At 37.8% G+C, this 24,712-nt stretch overlaps 1 protein-coding gene across 5 annotated transcripts in view; it reads right to left on the reverse strand.

Moving 5' to 3' along the window:
- The window catches only part of focad (focadhesin), an 83,059-nt gene that overhangs the window by 20,323 nt on the left and 38,024 nt on the right, over positions 1 to 24,712 (reverse strand). For all 5 annotated transcript variants that reach the window (XM_017718850.2, XM_017718846.2, XM_017718847.2 and 2 more), the window contains exons 12-26: positions 23,832 to 23,936; positions 22,805 to 22,906; positions 21,606 to 21,736; positions 16,581 to 16,707; positions 14,745 to 14,879; positions 14,557 to 14,607; positions 13,828 to 13,911; positions 12,391 to 12,523; positions 8,653 to 8,841; positions 7,233 to 7,354; positions 5,943 to 6,035; positions 4,837 to 4,925; positions 2,804 to 2,845; positions 940 to 1,048; positions 659 to 775 (exon numbers count right to left, since the gene is read on the reverse strand). In XM_017718850.2, the coding sequence (XP_017574339.1) occupies positions 659 to 775; positions 940 to 1,048; positions 2,804 to 2,845; positions 4,837 to 4,925; positions 5,943 to 6,035; positions 7,233 to 7,354; positions 8,653 to 8,841; positions 12,391 to 12,523; positions 13,828 to 13,911; positions 14,557 to 14,607; positions 14,745 to 14,879; positions 16,581 to 16,707; positions 21,606 to 21,736; positions 22,805 to 22,906; positions 23,832 to 23,936 (1,629 nt within the window). The remainder of the gene's footprint in view (positions 1 to 658; positions 776 to 939; positions 1,049 to 2,803; positions 2,846 to 4,836; positions 4,926 to 5,942; positions 6,036 to 7,232; positions 7,355 to 8,652; positions 8,842 to 12,390; positions 12,524 to 13,827; positions 13,912 to 14,556; positions 14,608 to 14,744; positions 14,880 to 16,580; positions 16,708 to 21,605; positions 21,737 to 22,804; positions 22,907 to 23,831; positions 23,937 to 24,712) is intronic.

Consider the following 24,712-nt stretch of genomic DNA (forward strand, 5'->3'; position numbering starts at 1 on the left):
TACTCTACACAATCTGTTTTGCATTTCTATTAGTGATATCTGATAATCTATAGGATCTTTTATATATTTTTCATAGGATATACAGGTTTTTCTACGGTCCTAATCAGTCTGTACATTTATCTCTGTCAGAGGCAACTTAAATGTGAATTTTTCAGGTACATCTTGAATTATTGCTGCATAACTCAGTTATGGAAATGCAAACAAAATATTTAAGAGTGGTTTGATGTGGTTTATTATAGAGAAAACAATGTCTTGGACAATGTATTCTTAACCATTTCATAGAATAACTTCCTGCGACGGAGCTTCCAAAGCCATTAAACTCTTTTGATGTCTAGTTTTGATCACCACCACTGTAAACAATTGTAACTGAAAGTTTTCACACCAAATCGCTCTCAATGACTTTGCTTCCATCTTAATGATTGAATTACGCAGTGAATCTGAAAAATCTATGGCATTTCTCTTTAACAGATCAACACACAGAGACAGAAAAGTGCTTTTGCACAATTCCTTTGCTTCTCAGTACTCTCATCAGCAAACAAGAGAAGTGCCTACACAGCACCTTGTTACTGTTTTCAAAAAAGATTCAGGTATGATGAGTATTGTAGGTGAAGAGTGGTTGCTGAAGTTCACATTAACACAGGTCTGGGGAACTACTCACATGAATGAACCAGGGGAAGACTTGTCCTTTGGGTCGACTGCTGCTGCTCACAATGCTAAGGAGTGTATCAATCACCATAGACAGCCAGTGGACACTGGGTATAATCTCAGGGCCCACCTTGAGATAGAAAATGGTCTATCATAATTGAGAAGCAACACTATTGTCCTGACAATCATATAAAACTGAAATTGTTGTGCTTTTCTGATGCTGGTAAGAAAAAGCCTGTTTAATATTTAGAATATAGAATAGGCATGTCAAATAAGAGGCAGAAGACTTCTTACCTCAACTGCTCCGTCACTTTGTGCTGACAGACTGCTTTCATAGCGGCTAAGAACAACAGCCAGACCGCTTAGTGCCAGAATACAGTTCCCCTGCACCACCGGACTGTCTCTGCAACCACACAGATTTACACATGTACTTAAATAATTTTGAATCATGAGATGATTCATATTCAGATTTATAATACAGCATAAATACACAAATAAATTCAGCACAGTGAATAAATGTAACGGGACAAACTATTTACACACTGGCAGTATATACACAATATACAGAGATATCTATCTAGATGATGGGCTGCTAGAACAGCTTAAACGTGCCTTGGTATAGGTTCTATATGTTTCCAGAACCTCACTGGAAGAACACCATTCTCAAAAATATACTCCTGCAACTGGTGCTTTGCTGATGGTACTTGAGAACACTGTCTAACAACACAGCCCAAAATCTCCCATAGATGTTTAATTATGTTACTGGTCAGTCGTGATGGTCATTCACCTTTGTAATGGGGGGTTTGTACTGTAACGCTACTATAACATCCCTCTATCTAGTTGTGGATGAACTGTTCTTGCTGATTCAGTCTCATCATGCATTACATTCTCAGCCATGTGAAGATCTGCTCCTGTTCAGTTTTTCTCAAGTTCATGTCTTCCACCACCATTTTTATGTTGCCACTATGATCAAAAATCAAAGTTAACTAGGTGTGCTCAGTACTTTTAATCATATTATTATGCATGTGTGATTACAAATATTATTAATGTAACCAATATGATTCATCTAACTTTTCCAAATGGGTGCAGCGGAATCGGCACCTTCTGATACACGTGTTCACCAGTAATCCTATCTTGTATAATGTATGTGTAACGTAGAGGATATTCCATCTTTGTATCGTGGATGTCATGCAAAATCATTGCATCTCCAGGTTTGTCATTTTTTTACTTTACACATTATTTGAAAACTATAGTTACCATTTGCATTCTGTTAAAATTATCTGAGGAATTAACAAACAAACGTGGTGCAAAATTACATGAAAAAAATCTCGTTATATTAACTGCTGCTGCAAGCTTTTGTTAAGACATTAACAATATATTGTAATATTGAAACAAAAATATAATGCAAAATTGAAATCTCACAAAACCTCAGTGCTCCCTGTCAATGTTTATATCATCTACCAATAAAAAATAAAGTTAAATACAATTAAATTACACTGGCAGTTGTGCATCCATACAGTTAAGGTGATTCTCCAAAGCAAACAAATAAATAAATAAATAAATAGGCCAGTAAGTAGACATCATGTGAATCTGAGGTACCAAACATCAAAACGAAGTGGATTTTTCAAACCTTCTCCTTCAAATATTCCTTCAAAATTCAGTGGTTGAAATGTAAACAAAGTCATTTAGAATGATGTGAAATGGTTTATTGCAGAATAACTTACCAATTTCTTAACAGTGGTGGTGATGAGAACAATCAAGGGACACAACACCTTTTTATGCAAAATGACCAGTGAACCTAATGCTAAAATAAATAAAAATAAAAAAAAAAAAATTTTTTTGGAGAAGCTGCATGTTTCCCTCCAGCACGAATACTGCACATTTAGAGGCATTAAACTCTTCAGAGGTCTGGTTTATATTACCACCACTGGTAACATAATGACCAGAAAAAAAAAAAGAATGACTTTGTTTACATCTTGATTCACCTAAAGAGAATTTATGGAGCTCTCCTTCATTGTTCTGGTAAGAACAAAAAGAATTATAGTGAGTAAGCGAGAGATGAAGAACAAAATGAAGAGTAAAAGTAATGAGAAGAAAACTGAAAGAGAAAGAGAAGGGGTTTGGAGAGGGGGGGCCAGCTGTAGCCTCAGTAACTCACTTGGCTGCAGCCTTCACCACATCAGTCAGCTGGTCTCTGACCCTGAAAAGAGAGAGAGCAAAGGAGAGTTGATTTACCACAGCCTGCAGACACATGGAAAAAAACCTTTCATCCCAACAGGCAATGATTTAAGAGTCAAGGTAACACACACACACACACACACACACAGAAACACTCATCCACATGCAGCACACTCTTGCTTTACTCTGTTCCAGTGCTCTTCAGCCTCAGCTATCCTTCACCTGACATCTCTGTCTTTTGGGGTGAAGTCAGTGACCCCTCAGGCCTCAGTGATCTCATACCACCTTGCAGCTCCCGCTGTGCTCCAGGGCGCCTGACAGCACGAGGATGGCTACACATCCCCAGGAGGGGCATAAATGCAGTGCTTTATACTACGAAGTGCCTGGAACACTAGAGAACCCAGAATGCCGAGGGGGGACTGAGTTCCTGGTACCATCTGAATTCACACCATTTCACTCACTCACTGGCCTACAGGCTGTCAAAACGGAGTCCTGGGGTGCGAGTTATGATGTGTTTGGCAGACTGCATGGCTATGGGAATGGCAGGCCTGTGCAAGACGGACGAATATCTTCAATATATTTAAAGACACCGGTGAACCCATAAAGTGATGCACTTAAAGAAAAGTCTTCATTATATACATTTGTTGGATCATGTAAATACCTTAATTGATCAAAACACCCAGAAATACTCATCTGAGATGCAAGGCATTTGCATATTAAGGCATTCTGCAATATAATATTGCAAAGAACAATATCATGACAGCAATTAACACAACATATATTGTGCTGCCCTAGAGAAATGGTGTCTGTTTATGTCCTTACACTTTTAATTCAGTTCTTAATTTTAAGTTTTATTAATTAAAAACTATAATAAATTATTCAGTAACTACTATAAAACTTATTTGTTTGTTATGAGACCGATACATTGGCCTATCCGTTGAAACAATGCAGGTAATGCACTGATAATTAGCAACTTTTTGTGCTTATTCATCTGGATTTAAACTTGCAGTCTCCCAGTCACATACTCGTATATGAGGCAATACAAACACAAAACCATCATGGATAGTATTAAAAAATATGTAAAATGACGTTTATCATGATAACTGCCTGTTACAGCACTATCTCTGAACTCACAAAAATAGTAAACTCATGATAAGCGACATCTCATAGTGCTACAATATTTCTTTTACTTAATACTATGAGTTTCTGCCATAAAATGTTCATATTGGTTGGGCCATAGTCATGAGAGTGATGATTAATTATGTTTAGGTAAAGACCACCATGACCAAAAGTATGTGGGCACCTGACCATCACATCAATAAAAGCTTGTTGGACATTTCAAAACTATGGATATAAATAGAGAATCACCCCCTTTGCAGCTATAACAGCCTCCACTCTTCTGAGAAGGCTTTCCATAAGATTTTGGAGTATGCTTGTGGTAATTTGTGTACATTCATTCAAAGGAGCATTTGTGAGGTCAGGCACTGATGTGGGACAAGAGGACCTGGCTCAAAATTGTTCCAGTTTATCCTAAAAGTTTTCAGTGATGTTCAGAGTCCTGTGCAAGCCACTGGAGGTCCTCCACATCAAACTAATCAAACCATGTCTTTATGGAGTTCGTTTTGCACACAGTCATACTGGGATAGGTTGCTACAAGTTGAAAGTATATAATTGTTTAAAATATATTTGTATGCTGTAGCATTAACACCACCCTTTACTGGAACTAAGGGACCAAACCCATCGCCTTTAAAAACAATCCCTGGCCATTATCCCTCCTCCACCAAACTTTACTGTTGCATTCTGGTATATAGTGTTCTCCTGGCATCTGCCAAAACGGATTCATCCATCACACTGACAGATAGTGAAACATGGTAATGATCAGCATTGGCAGACATGTAAAAAGATGATGCATCAATGCACAATTGCCATATAGGTATATCCCTACTTGCCACAGAGGAATTTGTGTGTGTGTGTGTGTGTGTGTGTGTGTGTTTTGCATGATCACATGCTCACCAGAGCCAGGCGCAGTGCTGTTTATACTGAAGCTCCTCTGGACTCTCTTTCCCCTGCTTCTGCAACATCTCCAGCTCAGCCTTTCGACCCTGAAAGACCATAACATTGGAGCTATGAGGCTAATGTAGCTTTATAAAAACAGACAAAACTATATTCAAAATGCTGGCCTCAAGATTCCTGCTGCTACTGTGCTTTTATGTTACATACATTTCTATTATCATTGTCAAACAGTGACAAAGAATTATTCTATTTGAGATTACTTAACAACCAAATGCAGTTTGAGCCATGTGATGTTTTATGCATGCAGTTTGCATAGTGCTAATTCCCCATGCTTTCATTACTCTTCTAGCTCCAGGACAATACTAAAGAGGAAAATCACAAACACAGATGATCTTTTGGCTGACAGACTATGTTTGGGGTCAGGGGAAAAATATGTTTTGGATATTTTTGCTGAGCTATAGCTTTAAGCCACAATTAACATGTATGTAATGGGTGTCTCACAGTCTGCAAATCAGCTGCTGGAATCCTCTTTCTGCTTATCTAGTGAGTAAACAAATGAGTAGAGCCTATGCTGCAAAGCTGTTAGCCAGAGCAGCTGCAGATGGGTTTTAAAAACAAGATACCAGCACTTGTAAGAGCTTAGGAGCCCTTATGACTGATTACTTGCTCTAAGATGCTTGCTAAATACAAACCCTAAAGCTACTATTTACATACTAATCAATTACCTCAATAAACATGAATAAACCAGATTTAGACCTATACAGTGGGCTGCCATTTCCACATGAATGTAACTTCAACTTTTTTAGTCATTGTGCATAATCTTTCTCTAGCCTTTACAGTCACTTTGCAGCACTGTCACCCTTTTATGTCTGCACTGGTGTACTGAAAGCTTTCCTTTTTCCTGATGGCTCTGAGTGGTAATTAACTGCAATTTGATGGGTGCACATATGGAGCTTTCAGTTGTGTTTGGTTCTTTGAAGTTGCAGCTGGCATGGTAGTGCAAGTGAGAAGTGATTGACACACTGCTGAGAGATGCACTCACAGGATCCAAACAAAACACAAATAGGGGTTGAAGTGTCATCTTACATGCACTAAAACATACATACCTGCAGGACAGCATGGTATGCTCGAATCATGAAGCCACGCCAAGCCTGAGGAAGAAGGAGGGAGCGATGCCACTCTGAAGGCTGGATATTCACCTTAGAGAAAGAGCAAAACAAAGATAAGAATGAAGAGATAACATGTCACTGAAAATTTCCTATTATAGACTTCAACAGGCAGAACCAAGAGATGGGCCAAAAACTGTCTGCATCTAGGACAGGATTCATGAAGTGTCTCAGGGGGAAAAAAATTATATATACTTTAAAAAAAAAAAACAAACAAAAAACTAAAAGCACTAAAAAGTGCTTTTTAACTACAGATGTAGAAAACCAGATTGTTTTCCCCTTTTCCCTTAAGAATAAATGCATGAAGACTTACTGTTGGAAAAAAATTCTCTTTTAGTCCTTAGATCTTCAGTTCTCATATGCACTATTTGGGTGAAATTAGTTTTACATGGATGAGGGTAATGTATCTATTATTAGTGTTTATTAGTGATTTTGCTACAGTAAAGATTCCGGCAGCTTTGACCTTCTATAAAACAAGCAGTAGAAATAACCCCAGATTTTCTTAATCTGGTGTAAATTTCCTTGTAAAAATATTTCAGAAGTTTCAATGTAAATAAAGTCCACATATATTGTTTTCTTTAAAAAACTGTATTCTTTAAAAAAGTTTTTTCTTGCAGTTTTTGGCTATATATTCTGAAGGCTGTAAAGTTAATGGCAACACTAATAACACTGCATTCACTTAAATGGGAGTTTCACTATCAAAAATTAATCTTAATTAATGGTTAAAATTTACATAAAGTCTGTAAGAGTGCTTTGATGTGCAACTCTCCATTCGCGAGAACCTTACTGAGTCAGTTATTTACAGTGTTGGTAATAGGAACCACATGTCTGAAGATTTTTAATGCTTCCTTACAGAAAGATAGTACATGAAATGGCTATGAATATGCTTTACTTGTGAGCAGCTGAAAGAATTGTGTATAGAACTTTTTTAGTGTGATGACAATGTGTAAAACGAGTAGCCATTCCTAAAATAATATTACTCAACATCCAAATGTAAAACTAATACAACCCGACTGGTAGTTTAGACTGCAGGAGTTGGCAAGGCTGACTGAAAGATATGGTAATAAAACTGTCATTTGTAATGATAACTTACACACACTGTGACTACTGCAAGTTTTTTCAGTATACGGAGTAAATGGAGAGAAGACAGGACTGGTAATTCCACATATACAACATATACAGTTTTACTGTCCGTGACTGTAATCTTCAGTGAAACAACAGGTATTCTACCTCATGAATGAGGCTGGTCAATGTCTGCTGGAAACTCCGACCTCTGCTGACCATGAAGCGGTTAATTGGTCGTCCATCTCTGTCTGTCTGGACAGGGAGGTCATAACATAGCAGCAGACCGGCTGAAACAAACAAGTCATTACAACTGTTAGGGCATGTTATTCATTCATGTGTGGTAAAATGAGTGCATAAGCAATTTTGAAGATTTCCGATCCAAAGATTTAAAAAAGAACAATATTTAAATGGGGTTTCTGCACCACAATATATTTAAAAAATAATAATTAAAAAAGAAGAAAAAGCCCGTATTTTTCAAGATCCAGTTGCCAAAACAATACACAGTCATCTCCAATTCCCCCAATCACATGATACTATCAACGCTAGGATGGCAAAGGCTAGAGCAGGCTTCCTCCAAGTGCTTTCACAGGTCTTGCACCAACCGCCAGTTCTGTTAAGTCTGCTAACAGATGCCTGCACTGACTAGCATTGCATTTGAGTAACGGAGGGAGAAGGGGAGGGGGGCCTCCTACCCACCCAGAGAGCCAGGCCAATTGTGCTCTCTTGACCTCCCAGCTACGGATGGCTGTATCATCACCAGGGATCGATCTCGTGATCTCCTGATGATAGAGCTTTAACAGTTGCACCACTCAGGAGCTCTGTATTCTTACTTTTGTACACAAAATATATAAAAGTAATGCACACAAGCAAAAAATATGTATGTATTGTATTGTATTATGTAGTTATTATGTTACAACTGTTAAATGAAAAAGAAAGAATAAGTATAACTCTCCTAAAATTAAACTTCAATTTGTTATTTGCAAGTGGTTTTAAAATTCTGTGCTTTGGTTCCTCTACTAGACACAACATTTTTTCTCATCTTAAAGACTGCAAGTAACATTTTTTATTTGCATCATTTTTTTTTAAAATGACAGCTCAAAAATATTATCACAGTACATAATATTTACTACAGAAATGCTGATGAGACCTGTACTTGATCAATATTTCATCAGCAATATACAATACAGTAAGGGTACACAATAAACACACATTGAACACTGAAAAGTATAGACACGACTTTTACACACATAAAATCTGATCAACCTCAACTTCTATTCAATGTATGCTTTTTGAACAAACTAGAGGTGAATTAATGAATTAATAACTATATCATTGCTGTCCATACAAAACCATGTTTCTGCAAATAATTTAAGTATAATTTAGTCATAATTTAAAGTAACTTTACGGACGGCAAAAACATAAGCTAAAATGGTTTTGTTCCAAATTATTTTGTAGCACTGGTCCTGGTATCATAAAATTGTCATACAATATAAATGATAGCTGTCACGCTCAAATGTAGAAAAATAAAAATCAACAAAATTAGACATTGATGATAATCAGTATCACTGAGAAGCTGTGTATTTACCTGCTAGACCAGGTTTCAGTCCCGGCTGCTTGTTCTTTTCATAAGTTTTCAGCATAAATGCAGGGATTCCAGCAACAGTTTTTCCTTGGTCTGAGCGCAGGTTTGCCCCTCTCAGGGCTAAATGGTACACTCCACGAGGCATCTGGGTCATCTCTTGTCTTACAAGGGCTGTCAGGAAGGTCTCAAGTGCTGCAGATGGTTTAGGGTTGAAATAGAACCAAATCAGTGAACAATGCTGAACAGCTGGATGGTCATATGTAAACGTAATCATGCTTGTGATATCACAACTACAGTGAATTCAAAATTGGCTGTTTTTTCAGCTTAGTTTCCATATTTGCACTATATGTTCAAATGCCACATCAAACTCATCACAAAAAAGCTAAAGACATAAGCCCTTTAATGAAATGTTATTCTCATTGCACGTGACTTCTCTGTGTATGGACATACAATCTTTTGTGCCTCCTTGTTACACTCATCAAAACCTGTTCTAACGTGTGTGCTGTCAGACGCTGAACTCTAAGCTCACCCTGAGACGTTTAGCAGAAACCGCCCGCGATGGGGTGAGTGAACACTTTGTCCAGGGGAATCACAAACCAACAATGCTGAAAATGCTGACATCTCTAGACTCATATCAAGTCTCTTCTCATACAGTCAGAAGCACGGATTACTGTAGATTGTTTAGAGTGGACTGCTGTGCTGTTTACTGAAACATTGGGCTTTTGACTTTTAGGTTTAGCAAATATTACATATGTTCTCTACTTTATACCACTAATTAGCGTAAACAAGTTTAGTTCAGAGTGAAAAGCACCAATCCATCAGGACAAAAACCTGAAGTTTTTAAATTTAAATGTAAGTTTTAAATTAAAATTTGAGTTCAAAATTTCAGTTCCTGGTTGTGCGGTTGGAATGCTATGCCCTCACAGTATATTTGAATGTGGCTGCTACACCTACACCGCAATGTCGCAGTATGATTATGCATTAATAGCCAGTTGCCTCTTACTTTTGCCAGTTTGGCCCATTAACAAATAATAACAAACAACAAATAATGCTTTATGTTTATGTTGTGAGTTTGGCTAATAGAAAGTGCTGGAAATGTGGTAGTTTGTTTTCCAGTGTTCATTTAGCTTATACGGTGTGAAAATCTAGTAAAATAAAAATTTATTTATCATATCATAATGACAAAAATATGATTTTATTGTGCAGCCCTTTGTAAATCTGTACTGTGAGGTGTAGGTAATAATTTAAAAACGAAAAAACAAACAAAACTTTCCCTCCTTCTCAAAACCTTTCACTCTATGTGTAAAGAGCATTACAAAAATACACCAAAATACACTCCTTTACTACATCTATAGCCAAAAGTATATGGACACCTGACCATTACACCTAAAAGAGCTTGATGGACATCCTATTACTAAAACATGGGCTTTAATATGGAGTTGGCACCTCATTCCGGCAATAAAAGCCTCCATTCTACTGGGAGTGTCCATTGGAATTTGTGCCTATTCAATCAATTGAGTGTTTGTGAGGTCAGGCACTGGTGTTTGATGTGTAGGCCTGGCTCACAATCAACGTTCTTCTTCATCTCATAGGTGTTTACACAAAACTCGTCAAACCATGTCTTTATGGAGCTTGCTTTGCGTGCAGGGGTGCAGTCATGCTGGAACAGAAAAAGGTCTTCCCTAAACTGTTGCCACAAAGTTGGAAACATATACTGGTCTAAAATGTTTTCGTATGCTGCAGCATTAACATTGCCCTTCACTGGAACTAAGGGCCTAAGCCCAAACCCTGAAAAACAGCACAGACCACCAAGCTTTACTATTGGTGCTGTGGATTAACATTCTCATGGCATCTGCCAAACCCAGATATATCCATAAGACTGCCAGCTTGACTCATCACTCCAGAGAACACATTTCCACTGCTCCAGAATTCTGTGGCAGCATGCTTTACATCACCCTAGCCAGCGCTTGACATTGTGCACAGTGGCCTCAGGCTTGTGTTCAGCTGTTCGGCCATGGAACACCTTTTCATTAAGCTCCCAATGCACAGTTCTTGTGCTAGTGTTGCTTTCAGAGGCAGTTGGGAACTCTGCATTTAGTAATTCTACAGAGGACAGCCTGTTTTCATACACCATGTGCTTCAGTACTTGCCAGCCACTCTGTAAGTGTGCATGGTCAAATTTCCAAAGTAATCTCAATAACAGTTAACCAGGGCTGAAATCTCCTCAGGGACATCTAGCAGGGCAGAAATTTCTCATAATGACATGTGGCAAAGGAGGTGGCCTATGATAACACCAAGTTTGAAGTCATTCAGCTCTTCAGTATGACCCATTCTACTGCTTGTCTGTGGAGACTGTGTGCTATGTTCTTGATTTTACACTACTGTCAGTAATGGACATGGCTGAAACACCTGAACTCAATACTCACAAAGGGTGTCCACATACTTTAAGCCATGTAGTGTATATCTAATCTTAATTTACAGATGTTGTCTGGATTAACACTGCCTTTTAAATTGAGTATATTTATTAGTAACAAATGAAAGTAAATATGACTATTAAGTAACCTGTCAGAACATCTCCATTTCCTCAATTACATGAACATTTGATTGGTTCTAGTTCAAAGGTCCAAAGAGTGTTTTGATAGCACAATTAAAAATTCCAGGCACCACAATTCATGGTGGGGGTATTTCTTTTCATTTCAGTCAAGCATCTACTTTTTGCCCTTTCCAAAGCCCACTTTCATCATTTCATCTGTATGTGATAGGTGATACTGAGTCGAGCAGGGGAGAATATAAGAGTTCTTATGTGTAAAGATTTAAAGATGCTATGTGCTTTTGTGGAGATAAAAGATCTTTTAACTCAGTAGAGATCAGAAAAGAAAGAAACACCACAGGGGGATAGCAAGATCACCTCTTTAAACACTGCTGGAGTTAAAGAAATAGCTGACGGGCTGTGTAACATTCAGATGAAGATTCAAACAAAGCCCTAGATAAGACGTTAAGCTTATTCTCAAAGGCAAATACTAACTTTGCCATTTAGTCACATCAACTGTGTAGTGGTATTTCATTTCAGCTACGCAAGTTGAGCTGGTGGTCTATTGTTGTTTCAGTGAAAGGCACACCAGCTCCCAAGCACACTCCCATAAGTTTTATTCACCACTTAAGAACACAAGTATAAAGTGTTATCTGAGATTTTTTCCCCTCAGGCTTCTGTGGTGGAAGAACATCTGTTTGAGTTCTTGGCAGATTTTGAACATTAATAACACTAACAAGCCATAAAGAGAGATTTTAAAGTAAATCCTTTCACTAAAGCCTTGCAACTGAAAAAAAAAGATGTTTAATTGTTTAAAGGCTGACATTTCAAACAGCTAAGAGTCAGTTTAGTGTTTGTATGTGCCTTCATCAAAAACTAAGATTCAGATTATTAAAGAAAAAAAAAGCTCCTTACTTTCATTTACAAAGAATAAATAATAATTGAAATGGATTTATGGATTTAGAGGTGGCCATTTTTAGAAGCCTTTTTGGAATTTTTAATAAAGGTTCATATAGTGCACATCAGTAGAAAGTGCACATCAGTGCTTGCAGAAGATAATAATGCATGCAAATTTGTTTTAAATGTAAAATGAATATTCATGCAAGATATCTTATGCTCAACATTGTCACTAAATCATGATACTGGGAGCAGCAGCATAATTTATTAGTGTGCCAAACAAACTGGACTTCAGAGTTGAAGCAAGTCTATACCTGTTAAAACTGGCTGTGGCGTGAGACCAACAAGTTTTATGTATGAAGTCCCTGGCACGGTTATATCTTCATCCTTCTTATTCTCTTTCTCCTCTTCATCCTGATCATCCAGCTCCTTTATCTCTGGTCTGGCCTGTGAGAATGACAGCACAAACAGCATGGACAATGCTGAAGACAATCACGTACATCAGGGGTCATCAAGTGGTGGACATTGGTCCAAATGTCCAAACGAAGTATTTCAGTGAACTGAAGCAAGCACTAGACAAAAAAATCTGCAGAAAAAGCGATTAACCCATGTAAAAACACAGTCGCATTTCAGCAACATGCATGAACATGAAATAGCACAGCTTTAGTTCCATGCTACAGTTTATCCAATCATATGAAATGAATGTAAGTGATTTAGCTGAACGCATATCAACGGAACAGAAATGACGAGGCAAGATATCAGGTTAGAAAATAATCATTTTACAATGTTTTATAGATTCTTATTTTTATTTACTATTTTTGTTCTGAATAGTGAAGCGACTGTTTGTTAAAAAAACAGAAGCTGAATACTGTGTGTAAAAACAAATCAACAGAGAGCTGTGCATTTTTCTTTCTGCTTCAAGTTCCGAAACCAATGTGTCTCATCTGTCACTTCAAATTAACCTACTGACGAAATCCAGTTCTGCATACAAATTAAAAAAGAAAAAAAAAAGAAAAAAGAAAAAAAAATTCAAACCCAAAAACCCAAATGAAAGATCTACTAGAGCGCTCATCCATTCTATACAGTGCTTACCATTGTCCTCATTCACTTATCCACTTATGTTCCCTTTGAAAGTAGAATATTTAATTTAACTGGATTTAACAGGAGTTAAGTTTTATTGGAATACTCTTCATCTAGGTCATGCGATAAATCTGTGCCAGGTCTGCAATATATAGAAAAAACACTTAAGGTATTTATTTGTTTGCTTGTGACTGTGACTACGATTTACCCAAACATCAGTAACACTCACATGTGATGTTAGTCAGAATGCTCACAATTCACAAAATGTGTTTTGATTCAATACAACAGAGTAGTGTCTCATTTTGATGAATGTTCAATACAAAAAAACTCGGGTATATAAGGTACTGTAATGATCCTAATTTTAGTTTATTAGAGCATTCAACATCACAAAGTACAACTGAAACAAACACTGTACTGTATAGTGTTCCAATCTAACACTCCAGTCACAAGCTAATATGTTAGCCCTGAGCTAAAAGAATGGCCTCAGACTAACATATAACAAACTAATCTACTGATATATCATGAAAAGTTCCACTGTTACATCCATACTCAATAAAACATTTAGTGGACTGGTTAAATGCTCATTTATATATTTCAAGCTTCTTGAAATCACTACTGCCAAAGCCAACATGAGCAGCCTTAAAGCATAAAATCTATGAGTAGGTTCATACCAGCTCAGGTAAATGCAGGATGGAGTGAGATGATTCAGGGAATTCAGACAGTGCCCTGTATCCACTGCTAGCCACCTCAGCTTCCTGGAAAACAGTTACAAAAGTAAAAACTACAAAGCTTCAACCTTCCATCACTCACTGTGTTACTTTAATAGTTTCGTAAAAGAGAATGACAACAACAAGAAATACATAACATGATAGAAGTGAAATTCCACCATCATGATCCTGAAAATGGACATTCACATGAAAAGAAACTGAAGGCTTAACATGTCAAACCACTAACACTAACTAAACATTCAAACATTTCAGTGGGGAGAACAGACACATGCACACATCTACAGCATGCCCTCCCAGCATGCTGCACTATTAATTACTCAGTAACAATAAAAGTCATTTTGGACCATTTCCATTGATCTATTCTTCATGAAATTCAAACACAATGTAAGGGCTAACTGGAACTTTCAAATTCTGCAAAAAACTAAAGAGACTAAAAATGGAGTTACAAGCTTTTTGGTTGAACCAATTATTCAAGGCTTTCAATTCCATCACCATAAATGGGGTGGTTCTAAACAGAGTCAGAGATTGAGGTAGCTGAGCAAACAGGTAGAAAAGGCCAAGGCTAACTCTAAGCTTAAAGTAGCAAACACATTCATTTGTTCACAGATATTCAAATCGAAACAGAAGCCTGTTTCATAGACAGTGTGGTTGTTTTAGGACACGTATACCAACCTGACTCAGAGCATGACTCCACAAAATACTGACCGCTTCACTTTTGAAATTCTGTAAAAAGAAACAAAAATGAGGCAAAAGTCAGCTTGTATTCCTTGCACACCACAACACATCATCATATAAAAATGCTATGGTAATCACACAGATATTATACACTGCAGGGGTGGATAAAAAGCATGTAGGTCTACCTCAAACTCCTCTGTCCTGATATGCAATGAGGGCACTAGAGAGAGAAGTTCAGCAGTAGCCTTTAACACCAAAGGTCTAATCTCACAGCTCAGCTTGGGAGAAAGAGCCTTCCATGTGGAGCCAATATCAACTACCTGAAGCAGCAAAAGACCCAAACAGTTAAATTCTGTACCATCAGTCCTTTGCAATCGTAAACTTGCCAAGTGAAAACTGTTCACAGCGGTGGTGACAGAAACTAGACATCCATAAAAACTATTATATCATTATCAACATTATATATAAAAACTCAGACACATGTAGGCTCGCTGGTTGTTTTAGATAGTAGCTTTTCTACACTGAACAATTTCAAATCAAACCTGTCTGAATTACTATTATCGAGAAATGTTGTAATATTGATTGAATTTCCTATGAATCCAGTTAGTAAAGAAGTTTGTTAAATGTGTGTAAAACATGAAGACTGGACATAAACATTAATTCTTCTGTCAAATAAATTTATTTTAAATTTATTCTGTAAACGATTAGGAACACAAAATGAAAAGTGAAAGTAACTAGATGGGGTCCAAGCACTAATCAGTTCAATAAAGTCTAAGACAAAGAGGTTATCAGAAGTCCTTCATATGCCAGGATTACTGATCAGGGGCCTTAAATGAAGATATTTTTCAAGTTACGCACAAACTGACATTTACTTTGGTTTATTCTTTTAAAGTCTTTAAGCAAATAAGTCAAAATGCCACAGAAGCAATCTAATTGCTGACATAACGTGTCATCACATAAGATCTGTTATTAAACTCTAGAAAACGATTTTATAAATAACTATTATAAGTTTCATTGTGTGATGTAGCATCCCTGGGTCACTCTGGGTCAGATTTTTGGTGCTGTAGTTTACATTTTGAGATGATAAAACACACTATTGAGTTTTAGTAATTTAACTTGAAACTGCCAAGAGGGCAATGATAAATTTGTAGCGAGTATGGTGGGCGAAAAGCTCACAATTTCTTGATTTTTTATTTTTTACCTATAAGACTAAATGAAAAAAAAACTGACTTCAAACAATAAACAACAGATTGAATAAATTATGAAAACACTTGTAATTGCAAAGTTATTAAGCTAACTAAATTGATTATTTAAATCCAGTTTCAAGTCATCAAGTACGTTAAAGATATACTTAATTAAAATGTTGAAAAAATTAGGCTCATTTCGTGTGCCCGAGTAGTGAGAGGCCTAAGTTTTATGTCAGTAAAATTTACAGCATGCCTTTGGTGCTTGGACCCCTAATTACATTTTTACTGTGTTGCTCCAGTGTTTTGAATCTGGATGAAAAACAACTCTAATAAAACATTAGCATGTGTCTGTCTCATTCTAAGACCTGTATTAGAGTGTAATAATAGCATACAGAAGCTAAGAATTTGTTATATAGTCATTTTATATGTTTATTCATAAAATTCAGCAACTACCCCATTGGCTTCTATTATAAGTAAGTTTCAAGTCAACAGGTTTTCTCGTCTTGTCTAAGTACAGAGGGATGCACTTAAATTACTGCCCATGGCAATCCACGGTTTGCTACAGACACAGTAGAGAAAGTTTAGGTTGGAAAACACTGGAAAATTCCTTTAAGGATACAGCATGTCCATAAATGTACTGTTTACTTGACATTTAAGAGTATTTTAAATCACATTATATAGACTTTTCTGAACAAAGTTCTACACGTTTGTTCCAGTAAATGACTGCCTAACGCTAAGGGTTACTTTGTAAATTTAAAAATGGACCACATCCTGTGATCACAACTGGCCCCATGCAGCAAACCTTTTCCCAAACCACAAAGTTCTGTTTCAGACCTCAGATTTGCACAGTTCCTGAAGGCCCTGCAGGGCCAGTGCTGCTGGAGTGGCCTGATCCTTCCGCGAGCACTGAGTCAGCATGTCTGTAATGGCTGCCAGCATGTCTCCTCCATGCTGGTAGGGCCTAGTGGAATAGAAAGAACATCATGTAAGAAAAGCCTAAATATTGTTACAGTTGTGACAAAAGTTTGTACCTCCAAAATGGAGCCTTTATAGAAGAACAAAAGAATTTTCTTAAGGTGATTCCACATAAGGTAATAAGATTGGGAACCACTTCTATCATTATATTCTTCTTGAGGAATGTTATAAAATGTAAAAGGCAGCTGGTGTTTTCAAATAAAAAAAAAAAGTCATTCTTCTGTTACAGTTGTCTTCAGCTGTGCAACCACACAGAACCATGTTGGTATATATTTCTGCCTAAGAACGTGTCACACATTTCCGATAGGAGACAGGATTGGACCACAGGCAGGCCAGTTTAGCAAACGCACTGATCCATTACACAGCTGTGCAATGAAAAAGACGTCATCTAGAATGCAGCACATGTTGCTCCAAATATATTTGTGTTAATGGTGCCTTCACAGATGTGCAAGTTACACATGCCAATCTGATCTTTTTAAGTTAAGTTAAGTTAAGTGATACTTGTTTGATCCCACAACCGGGGAAATTCCACCTCCGCATTTAACCCATCAGTGAAGTGAAACACCACATACACACTAGTGAACACACACACTAGGGGGCAGTGAGCACACTTGCCCGGAGCGGTGGGCAGCCCTATCCACGGCGCCCGGGGAGCAGTTGGGGGTTAGGCGTCTTGCTCAAGGACACCTCAGTCATGGACTGTCGGCCCTGGGGATCGAACCGGCAACCTTCCGGTCACAGGGCCAGCTCCCTAACCTCCAGCCCACGACTTTTCTTTGGACTGGACAAAACAATGTCCAATGTTCTAGCTGACTACCCAAACCACAATACATGCTTCCACTGTGCTTCAGTCCATTTCAAACAGCCCAGATAAGTCACTGTCATTTCTAGGCATTGCTGATGTATGCAACAGTGATATTTTCATAGACAGCTATCATAATATCAAAATCTCAAACCTTTGCAACCCAGCTGAGGAACATTGTTCTTAAACTGTTGAATGGCCTTCACCCATCCTTGCTCTCAAACAACTAGACCTTTCATGGATGCTCCTTTTACTGCAACACTGCTGCATCACTGTTCAGAAAATGTATTTATTATTATTATTTTTTTAATATTAACATTTCCCATTGTTGAACATTTCCAGTCTTAATTTCTTTTTGGAACTTTTTTTTTGTTTCAGGGATCCATTTTAAACAAGTGTATATTTACAAAAAAACAATGAAGTTGATCAGGTAAGTATTATTTATCTGGCCTTGATACTGTTTCAGTTTATACAGAGGTCTTCTTCAGTGCTTTTATTTGCATGTGATGTTCCAGCTTGTTTTTGTATTGAGGTTTGTTTTGGTGCAAAAACACCAAACTGAACAGTGTTGAGGTCCTCTAAGACACAAAGACTTTGAAAAGGAAACTGTATACTGCCATAAATGATACAAGTGCCTCCTGGTTCATTTATGAGGTGACACAACTACCACTTCATTAGCAGTGATTCTAAATACCAGGGGCCTACAGCTACAGAGCTTTTGAATTTCTGCACACGCAAAAGCATTTCTTTGTCTGAAGCACGTTTACCTTCAAAAGCTTTTGACAGTTCCTGCTGTCATATGTCGCGTGAAAAAATTACAAATTCCACAGCCAACATTTCAAAGGAAGGGTGCACTTTGAGCTATGCTGTCAGCAGCAAGCCAGCAGGTTTATGAATAAAATTAATGTACAAAAGGCTTCCGTTCATTTAGAAAAGACCACACTGCGTTCCACAGCTGGAATTTAAAAAATTAGGACGCAACCAATGTTGGGCCAAAGTGCCACTATTTTATAAGTGAATATAGAATTCGACAAAAGAAACAGTGATCCAGCACAGGGTACAAATGCTACAGAACAAAACAACTTATTTCAGGGACAAATACTATAACAATGATTGGAATGAAGTTGACAGTTGTTTAAACATTTTAATACTAAATGTTGCCATATGTCTTCATTTAAAAGAGTTCTATCTGGCTAACATTTACAGACTGCGCTAGATTACTGCTTCTTTTATTGGAACACTGATCATCTTTTATAGAGTGAATGCATGCAGCAAGCATAAAATATTGCAACAGTACTTCAATAAAGTTGGAGACAAGACAGACATGCACACAGATTTATACACACACACACCTCACAACAATTTTCGACCCCTGTAAAGTCATCAGCATTTTTTACGATTCCAAATGATGCTTACATAAATTTGTTAGACATTTATGTGGCATTATATTAAAACTGCAATCCACAAATGCCATCTAACCACTGGCTGCAAATCTGGATCAAATAAAGCACACAACCATGCAGTCTCGACAGACAAATAGTATCAGCAAAACAGGTCGTACCGATGATCTCAGTGACCTTAAACATGGTCATAGGATGTCACCTGTGCCACATGTCAGTTTGTGAAATTTCTGTCCTGCTAGATCTGCTCCAGACAGCTGTAAGTGTTATTGTTGTGAAAAGAAAGCACTTAGGAGGTACAACAGCTCAGCCAAGAAATGACAGACCACACAAACTCACAGAGTGGGGCCGCCAAGTGCAGAGTGTATATCCCCTGTTCAATCACTCACTAAACAGTTCCAAATTGCATTTGGAAGCAACATCAGCAAAAGAACTGCACATTAAGAGCTTCACAAAATGGGTTTCCATGGCCGAGCAGCTACACTACAAGCCTAAGATCATAAACTGCACAATGCCAAGCGTTGAGGGGGAGTGGAGTAAAGCACTCTAGACTTTACTGGAGCAGTGGAACGTGCTCTGTGGAGGGAGACTGGGTTTGGTGAATGCCAGAAGAACATGAACTGTCTGACTGCACTGTGCCAGCTGTAAAGTTTGGTGGAGGAGGGATAATGATATGGGGTTGTTTTTCAGGGGTTGGCCTAGATCAGTTCCAGTGAAGGGAAATCTCAATGCTTCAGCAAACCAAGAGATTTTGGAACATTGTGTGCTTCAAACCCTATAGGAAAAGACTGGGAAGGTGCTTTTCTGTTCGAGCATGACTGAGCCTCAGGGCACAAAGCAAACTCCATAAAGGCATGGCCGCATGAGTTTGGTGTGGAAGGACTTGACCAGCCCACACACAGCCCTGACCTCAAGCGCAAAAGACACCTTTGGGATAAACTATGAATAGAGCCAGGCCCTTTCATCCAATATCAGTGTCTGACCTCATATATGCTCTTCTGGATGAATGGGCAAAGATTTCCAGACACACTCCAAAATCTTGTAGAAAGCTTCCCAGAAGAGAGGAAGCTGTTATAGCTGCAAACAGAGGACCAACTCATGTCTATGGATATCATAAAAGCTCCTGCAGATGTAACGTGTAAGTATATATATATATATATATATATATATATATATTGGAAAAGCTCTGTTCATAGACATATGTGGGTGGTCTTCAATGGCAGGTCAGATAATCTCAATGAAAAACGGTGCATGTCATTTATATACTTTTATACACCTGTCATTCATATATGCAAGCCTTTCATCATTAATTCAGTTTCACTTGTTGTACACCCCACTGTGCTCCTTCAGTTTCTCTCAGGTATCCCACTAACCAGAGGGAGAAACACAATGACAACTGAGAACCAAACTCCCCATCTGGGGCTTGTCTCTTGAAGCAAGTTTAACACAGATAGGGCTCATGACTGAGTTTCAGCTTCATGAAAAGTAACAAATGGAAACACAGCTTACCAGTTTAACAGAGGCAGTTAACCCAGGTTTAGATACTGAAACTGTGATACTCAAACTGTAACTTTCTCATGCACATTCACATTAAAGTGTGACATTTATTATAAAGTCAACTGGATTATTTTTCAAAGGAAAGGAAAAAAAATCATGTAAATATGTAGAAAATATGTAGAAAACATTTATAATGGTAAAAGCAGCACTGTTAGCATTTACTCAAGTAATAACAGCTTTTTATTAATTTAATCCGAAATCCTAAACCTAGTGTACGGTATAAGCCCCACTCATTTCAGGATATTTTTGAAGATACACTTTTTTGTGCACAACATTTTCATTTATTAAGCATGCAGAGTGCTCAGCAATTCAGAGCGATTTGTGAGTTGATAACGTTTATAATTGAACTTGGCTTTACTTTTTCATTAAACTGCAATACTTCACTCAGTTCTTGTAAATGGGGCATCACCTCAACTGCAAATATTAAAATAACTCAATAATTCTAAAGATGTATGACAATGATGATTAATCAGAGTAAGATTAGAAATAAATCTTCTTAACTACATTATCCAATTTGGGTAAAAAGGTAGAAAAATATGTGGAGGTAGCCAAAGTGAAATAGCATTAACACAGCAACATTCAAAATCCTAATAAATAGATTTTCTTTCACTTTTTAAAACTTTTATTTTCCAGCAAAAGTAAATCCATGTGAAATCTGTTTTGGAATTTGCATGCAATTACATATTTCTACCAGAGAGGTCTCTAAAGCCCCAACTCTTGCATAGTTGCACATGCACTTTGCCTATATTAACAAAAATTTAACAATAACCCAAACGCCTCTGAAGATGGAAGGTGTTGTAGTTTAGGTTGCATTTGCTGCAGCCTTTAAAAACAGACAAAGCTTCCAAATAATCAACAGGGTCGAATTGAAAGAAGGAACGAATCCTCAAGCGTTGAAATTATTCAGGCCAGGGCAACAAAACCCCACAATGTCAATGAATTTAAAATGTGTTTATGTGATCCACCAGAAAGACATTATATGAATAGGTGAAGCAAACAATGTCTTCCCTTACCTAACTGGGTGAATTGAACCAGCTGGTGTAGTTTGAAAATAAAGACTAGAGGGGGTTAAAATAGACATGAAAAGTGACCATACTGCCTTTCTAAAGAGAATTAATGAAGGACCTCTCTCTGCAGATGTCCCGAACACAGGCAGCTCTGGCCAGGATCTGCTCCCACTGAGTTTCCTTCCCCACAACCACTGAGGACTTCTCCAGCAAGGCCATCAGCTTCTGCAAATCTGGATACACACGGTCCTACAGAGACATGTCAGTCAATGACAACAGTTACTTAAAAAGATACTCAAAAATAATACAGATGCACCAATTTTCAATTTCTGAGTCAATACTGTAACTGAAAATGAACAGCATGCTAAATATAAGCATAAATAAATAAATAAACATGCACTTCCATTTTTGACCCTTTTTATTTTTCTATTCCATTTGAACACCAGTTACTGTCCTCTACATTTAGTGAAAATGTCATGATGAATGGTCCAGTAGAAATGCTCCAAAATCCCATTCATGGCCACTGATATATTATGTCCCTCCAATATTATAACTACAGTCCAAAACCATTAATACATAATAAGGATGCAACAATACGTTAAATTGTTTTACATTATAACATGACTAGCATGTTAGCTTGTGCCTTGTGTATTATTGTGCTTCCATAATGCTGAATGCTCTAATAAACTGAAAATGATAACATATAGGGCTCATATCCAAAATGTTTGTTTTCACATTATTTCTTTATTTTATATATAGTCACTTATAGTCACAACATGTGTAGTCATAAGTTATTTTTACATGACCTTTTTCTAAACTCTCTTTACACTCAAGAATTACACAGGCTGTTTATGTTAGTGTTCTTTGAAGACTGATCTATGTAAATTACCTCTAATTGGCTAATATGTATGGTACCGCAATAAAAAAAAAAAACAGTCTGGGCTGAAACACTTCTTAGAACTTCAACTTAAATAAGTGGTAACTAAACTACTACAGGCTAAATAGGTGGATGTATGTAAATACATTGGTTTTCACAATGTCACAAAAACAGTGAATTCAAAACAGGCTGGTTTTGCAGCTTAGTTTCCATATATAGACTGTATTGACTGTGAAGTGACTTGTTTGTAAAAATTACCTGTGTTTACACACTACATCAATCTCTTATTTCATTATGTTTCAAGCAATATGGGCCCTTTAATGAAAGGCACATTTTCAGGCACTCCTTATTTCTGCTGTATCGAAATATTTGTTGAATCGTTACAGCCCTAGTATACAAAATGTAATGATTAAAAAATAAAAACTGTTTTTGTACAATACCTGTTTTTGCCACAGTTTGGTAAGGAGACGCAGAGCCACAGCCCTCAGCTTGGGGGTGCTGGCCAGCGTCTGGAGAACATGTAAAACCTGCGGTATACAAAACTAAGAGAACAAAGACGACCTTCATCATAATGAGGAAAGTCTGAGGGCCCATCCAGAGCAATCCTGAACGGTGTAATTCCCCTAAAAGCCCTCCACTGAAAGGAGTCGGATGCATGGGGGCATTGAAGTCTTTCTATCAGTGAGCTGAACTACTGGGTAAGTGGTCTAGTATTAGTTTTTGTTTAAAGAATTTAACATCATAATCTCATTAGAGAGGAAGGAATGGAGCCATTGTCCTGCGCTCTTAACCCACAGCCAAATTCAGCTCCAATTCTCCTCCAACAGTGCAGCATTGTTTACATAGACCAAAAGACTAAAACAGATAAAGAAATGCTGGGAAAAAGGAAAAATGTCCTTTCAAAACACTGATAATAAATACGGTGCTTTGCAACAAAACCCCAAACAAAAGCAACTGCCAGGCATCATGTGTAGAGTCTCGTTTTTATGCATGTTCCAGGAATACATTTTGTTGATGTAGCATTATTCAAACAGTAAGCAAAATGTCAGCATCTCTCTCCTCCACACACGTGTGTGCATAGAGCAGCTATGAATAATGTGCACTGCTGGAGACACCAATGAATAACACGGGGAGCAAGCACTACTGCTTTATGGCTGTGTATAGTGCCAGGTGAGCTGTTGCCATAACAACAAGGGAAGCATAATTATGGCCCAAACCCAGCAGATGCCAGATACTTCTATTATTGTGGCAAAAATGCTGAACAACAGCGTACAGGTCAGAGTACGAGTTTCAGCACTGACACATGGGATTTGTCTTTTTTTTTTTCTTCATTTGTTTCATTGTGTAAATCTAATGTGAAGTCTTAAATATACCATTCTCCTCTATATATAAACATCACATGTTTTATTAGAAATATCTGAAACAAAAGCAGTTTTTTAAAATCATGGTGTGCTTTGTCAGAGGTACCTTGTGTGTTCCCAGCTTTGGTAAAGTGGAGAGCACAGCATGAGACAGAGTAGAGTCCGACACTCGGCCCAGTTTTAACATCAGCACCGGGAGAAGACAGGGAACCTGAGAGAGAGAGGGAGAGAGAGAGAGAGAGAGAGAGAGAGAGAGAGAGAGAGAGAGAGAGAGAGAGAGAGAGAGAGAGGTATGAATCACAGAAACAAAAAGATATGAGAAATACAAAGAAAGAAAGAAAGAAAGAAAGAAAGAAAGGGTGAAAAACAGAAAAGGAGAAAGAAGGAAGAAGTTAAGAAAGAAAATTAGAAAGAATCAGAGAGAAAGAAAGAAGAAAGGAAGGCAGAAAATAATACAGAAAAAAAGCAAGGAGAAAATAAGATAATATTGAAAATCAAAAAGGAAGGAAGGAGGGAAAAGAATGAAAAGTAAAAGTGAGCCCTGATGAGAGTAAGGGAAACGAGAGAGAAAGACGAGTAGAAGACTCTGGGTGTAACAGAGGGACATCAAGCCAGAGCTGAACCAGTTTCAAGCCATGTTTGCTCAGAGCTGAGTGGTCTGTCTGGAAGAGTGAGGGGGTTCTGACTGTGAATGGACTGCGTGGAAGAGTGAGGGAGTTCTGACTGTGAGTGGACAGTGTGGAAGAGTGAAGGAGTTCTGACTGTGAGTGGACAGTGTGGAAGAGTGAGGGGGTTCTGACTGTGAATGGACTGCGTGGAAGAGTGAGGGAGTTCTGACTGTGAGTGGACAGTGTGGAAGAGTGAAGGAGTTCTGACTGAGTGGACTGCGTGGAAGAGTGAGGGGGTTCTGACTGTGAATGGACTGCGTGGAAGAGTGAAGGAGTTCTGACTGCGAGTGGACTGCGTGGAAGAGTGAAGGAGTTCTGA

The sequence above is a fragment of the Pygocentrus nattereri genome, chromosome 2 (assembly GCF_015220715.1).
Source record: "Pygocentrus nattereri isolate fPygNat1 chromosome 2, fPygNat1.pri, whole genome shotgun sequence".
NCBI lineage: Eukaryota > Metazoa > Chordata > Actinopteri > Characiformes > Serrasalmidae > Pygocentrus > Pygocentrus nattereri.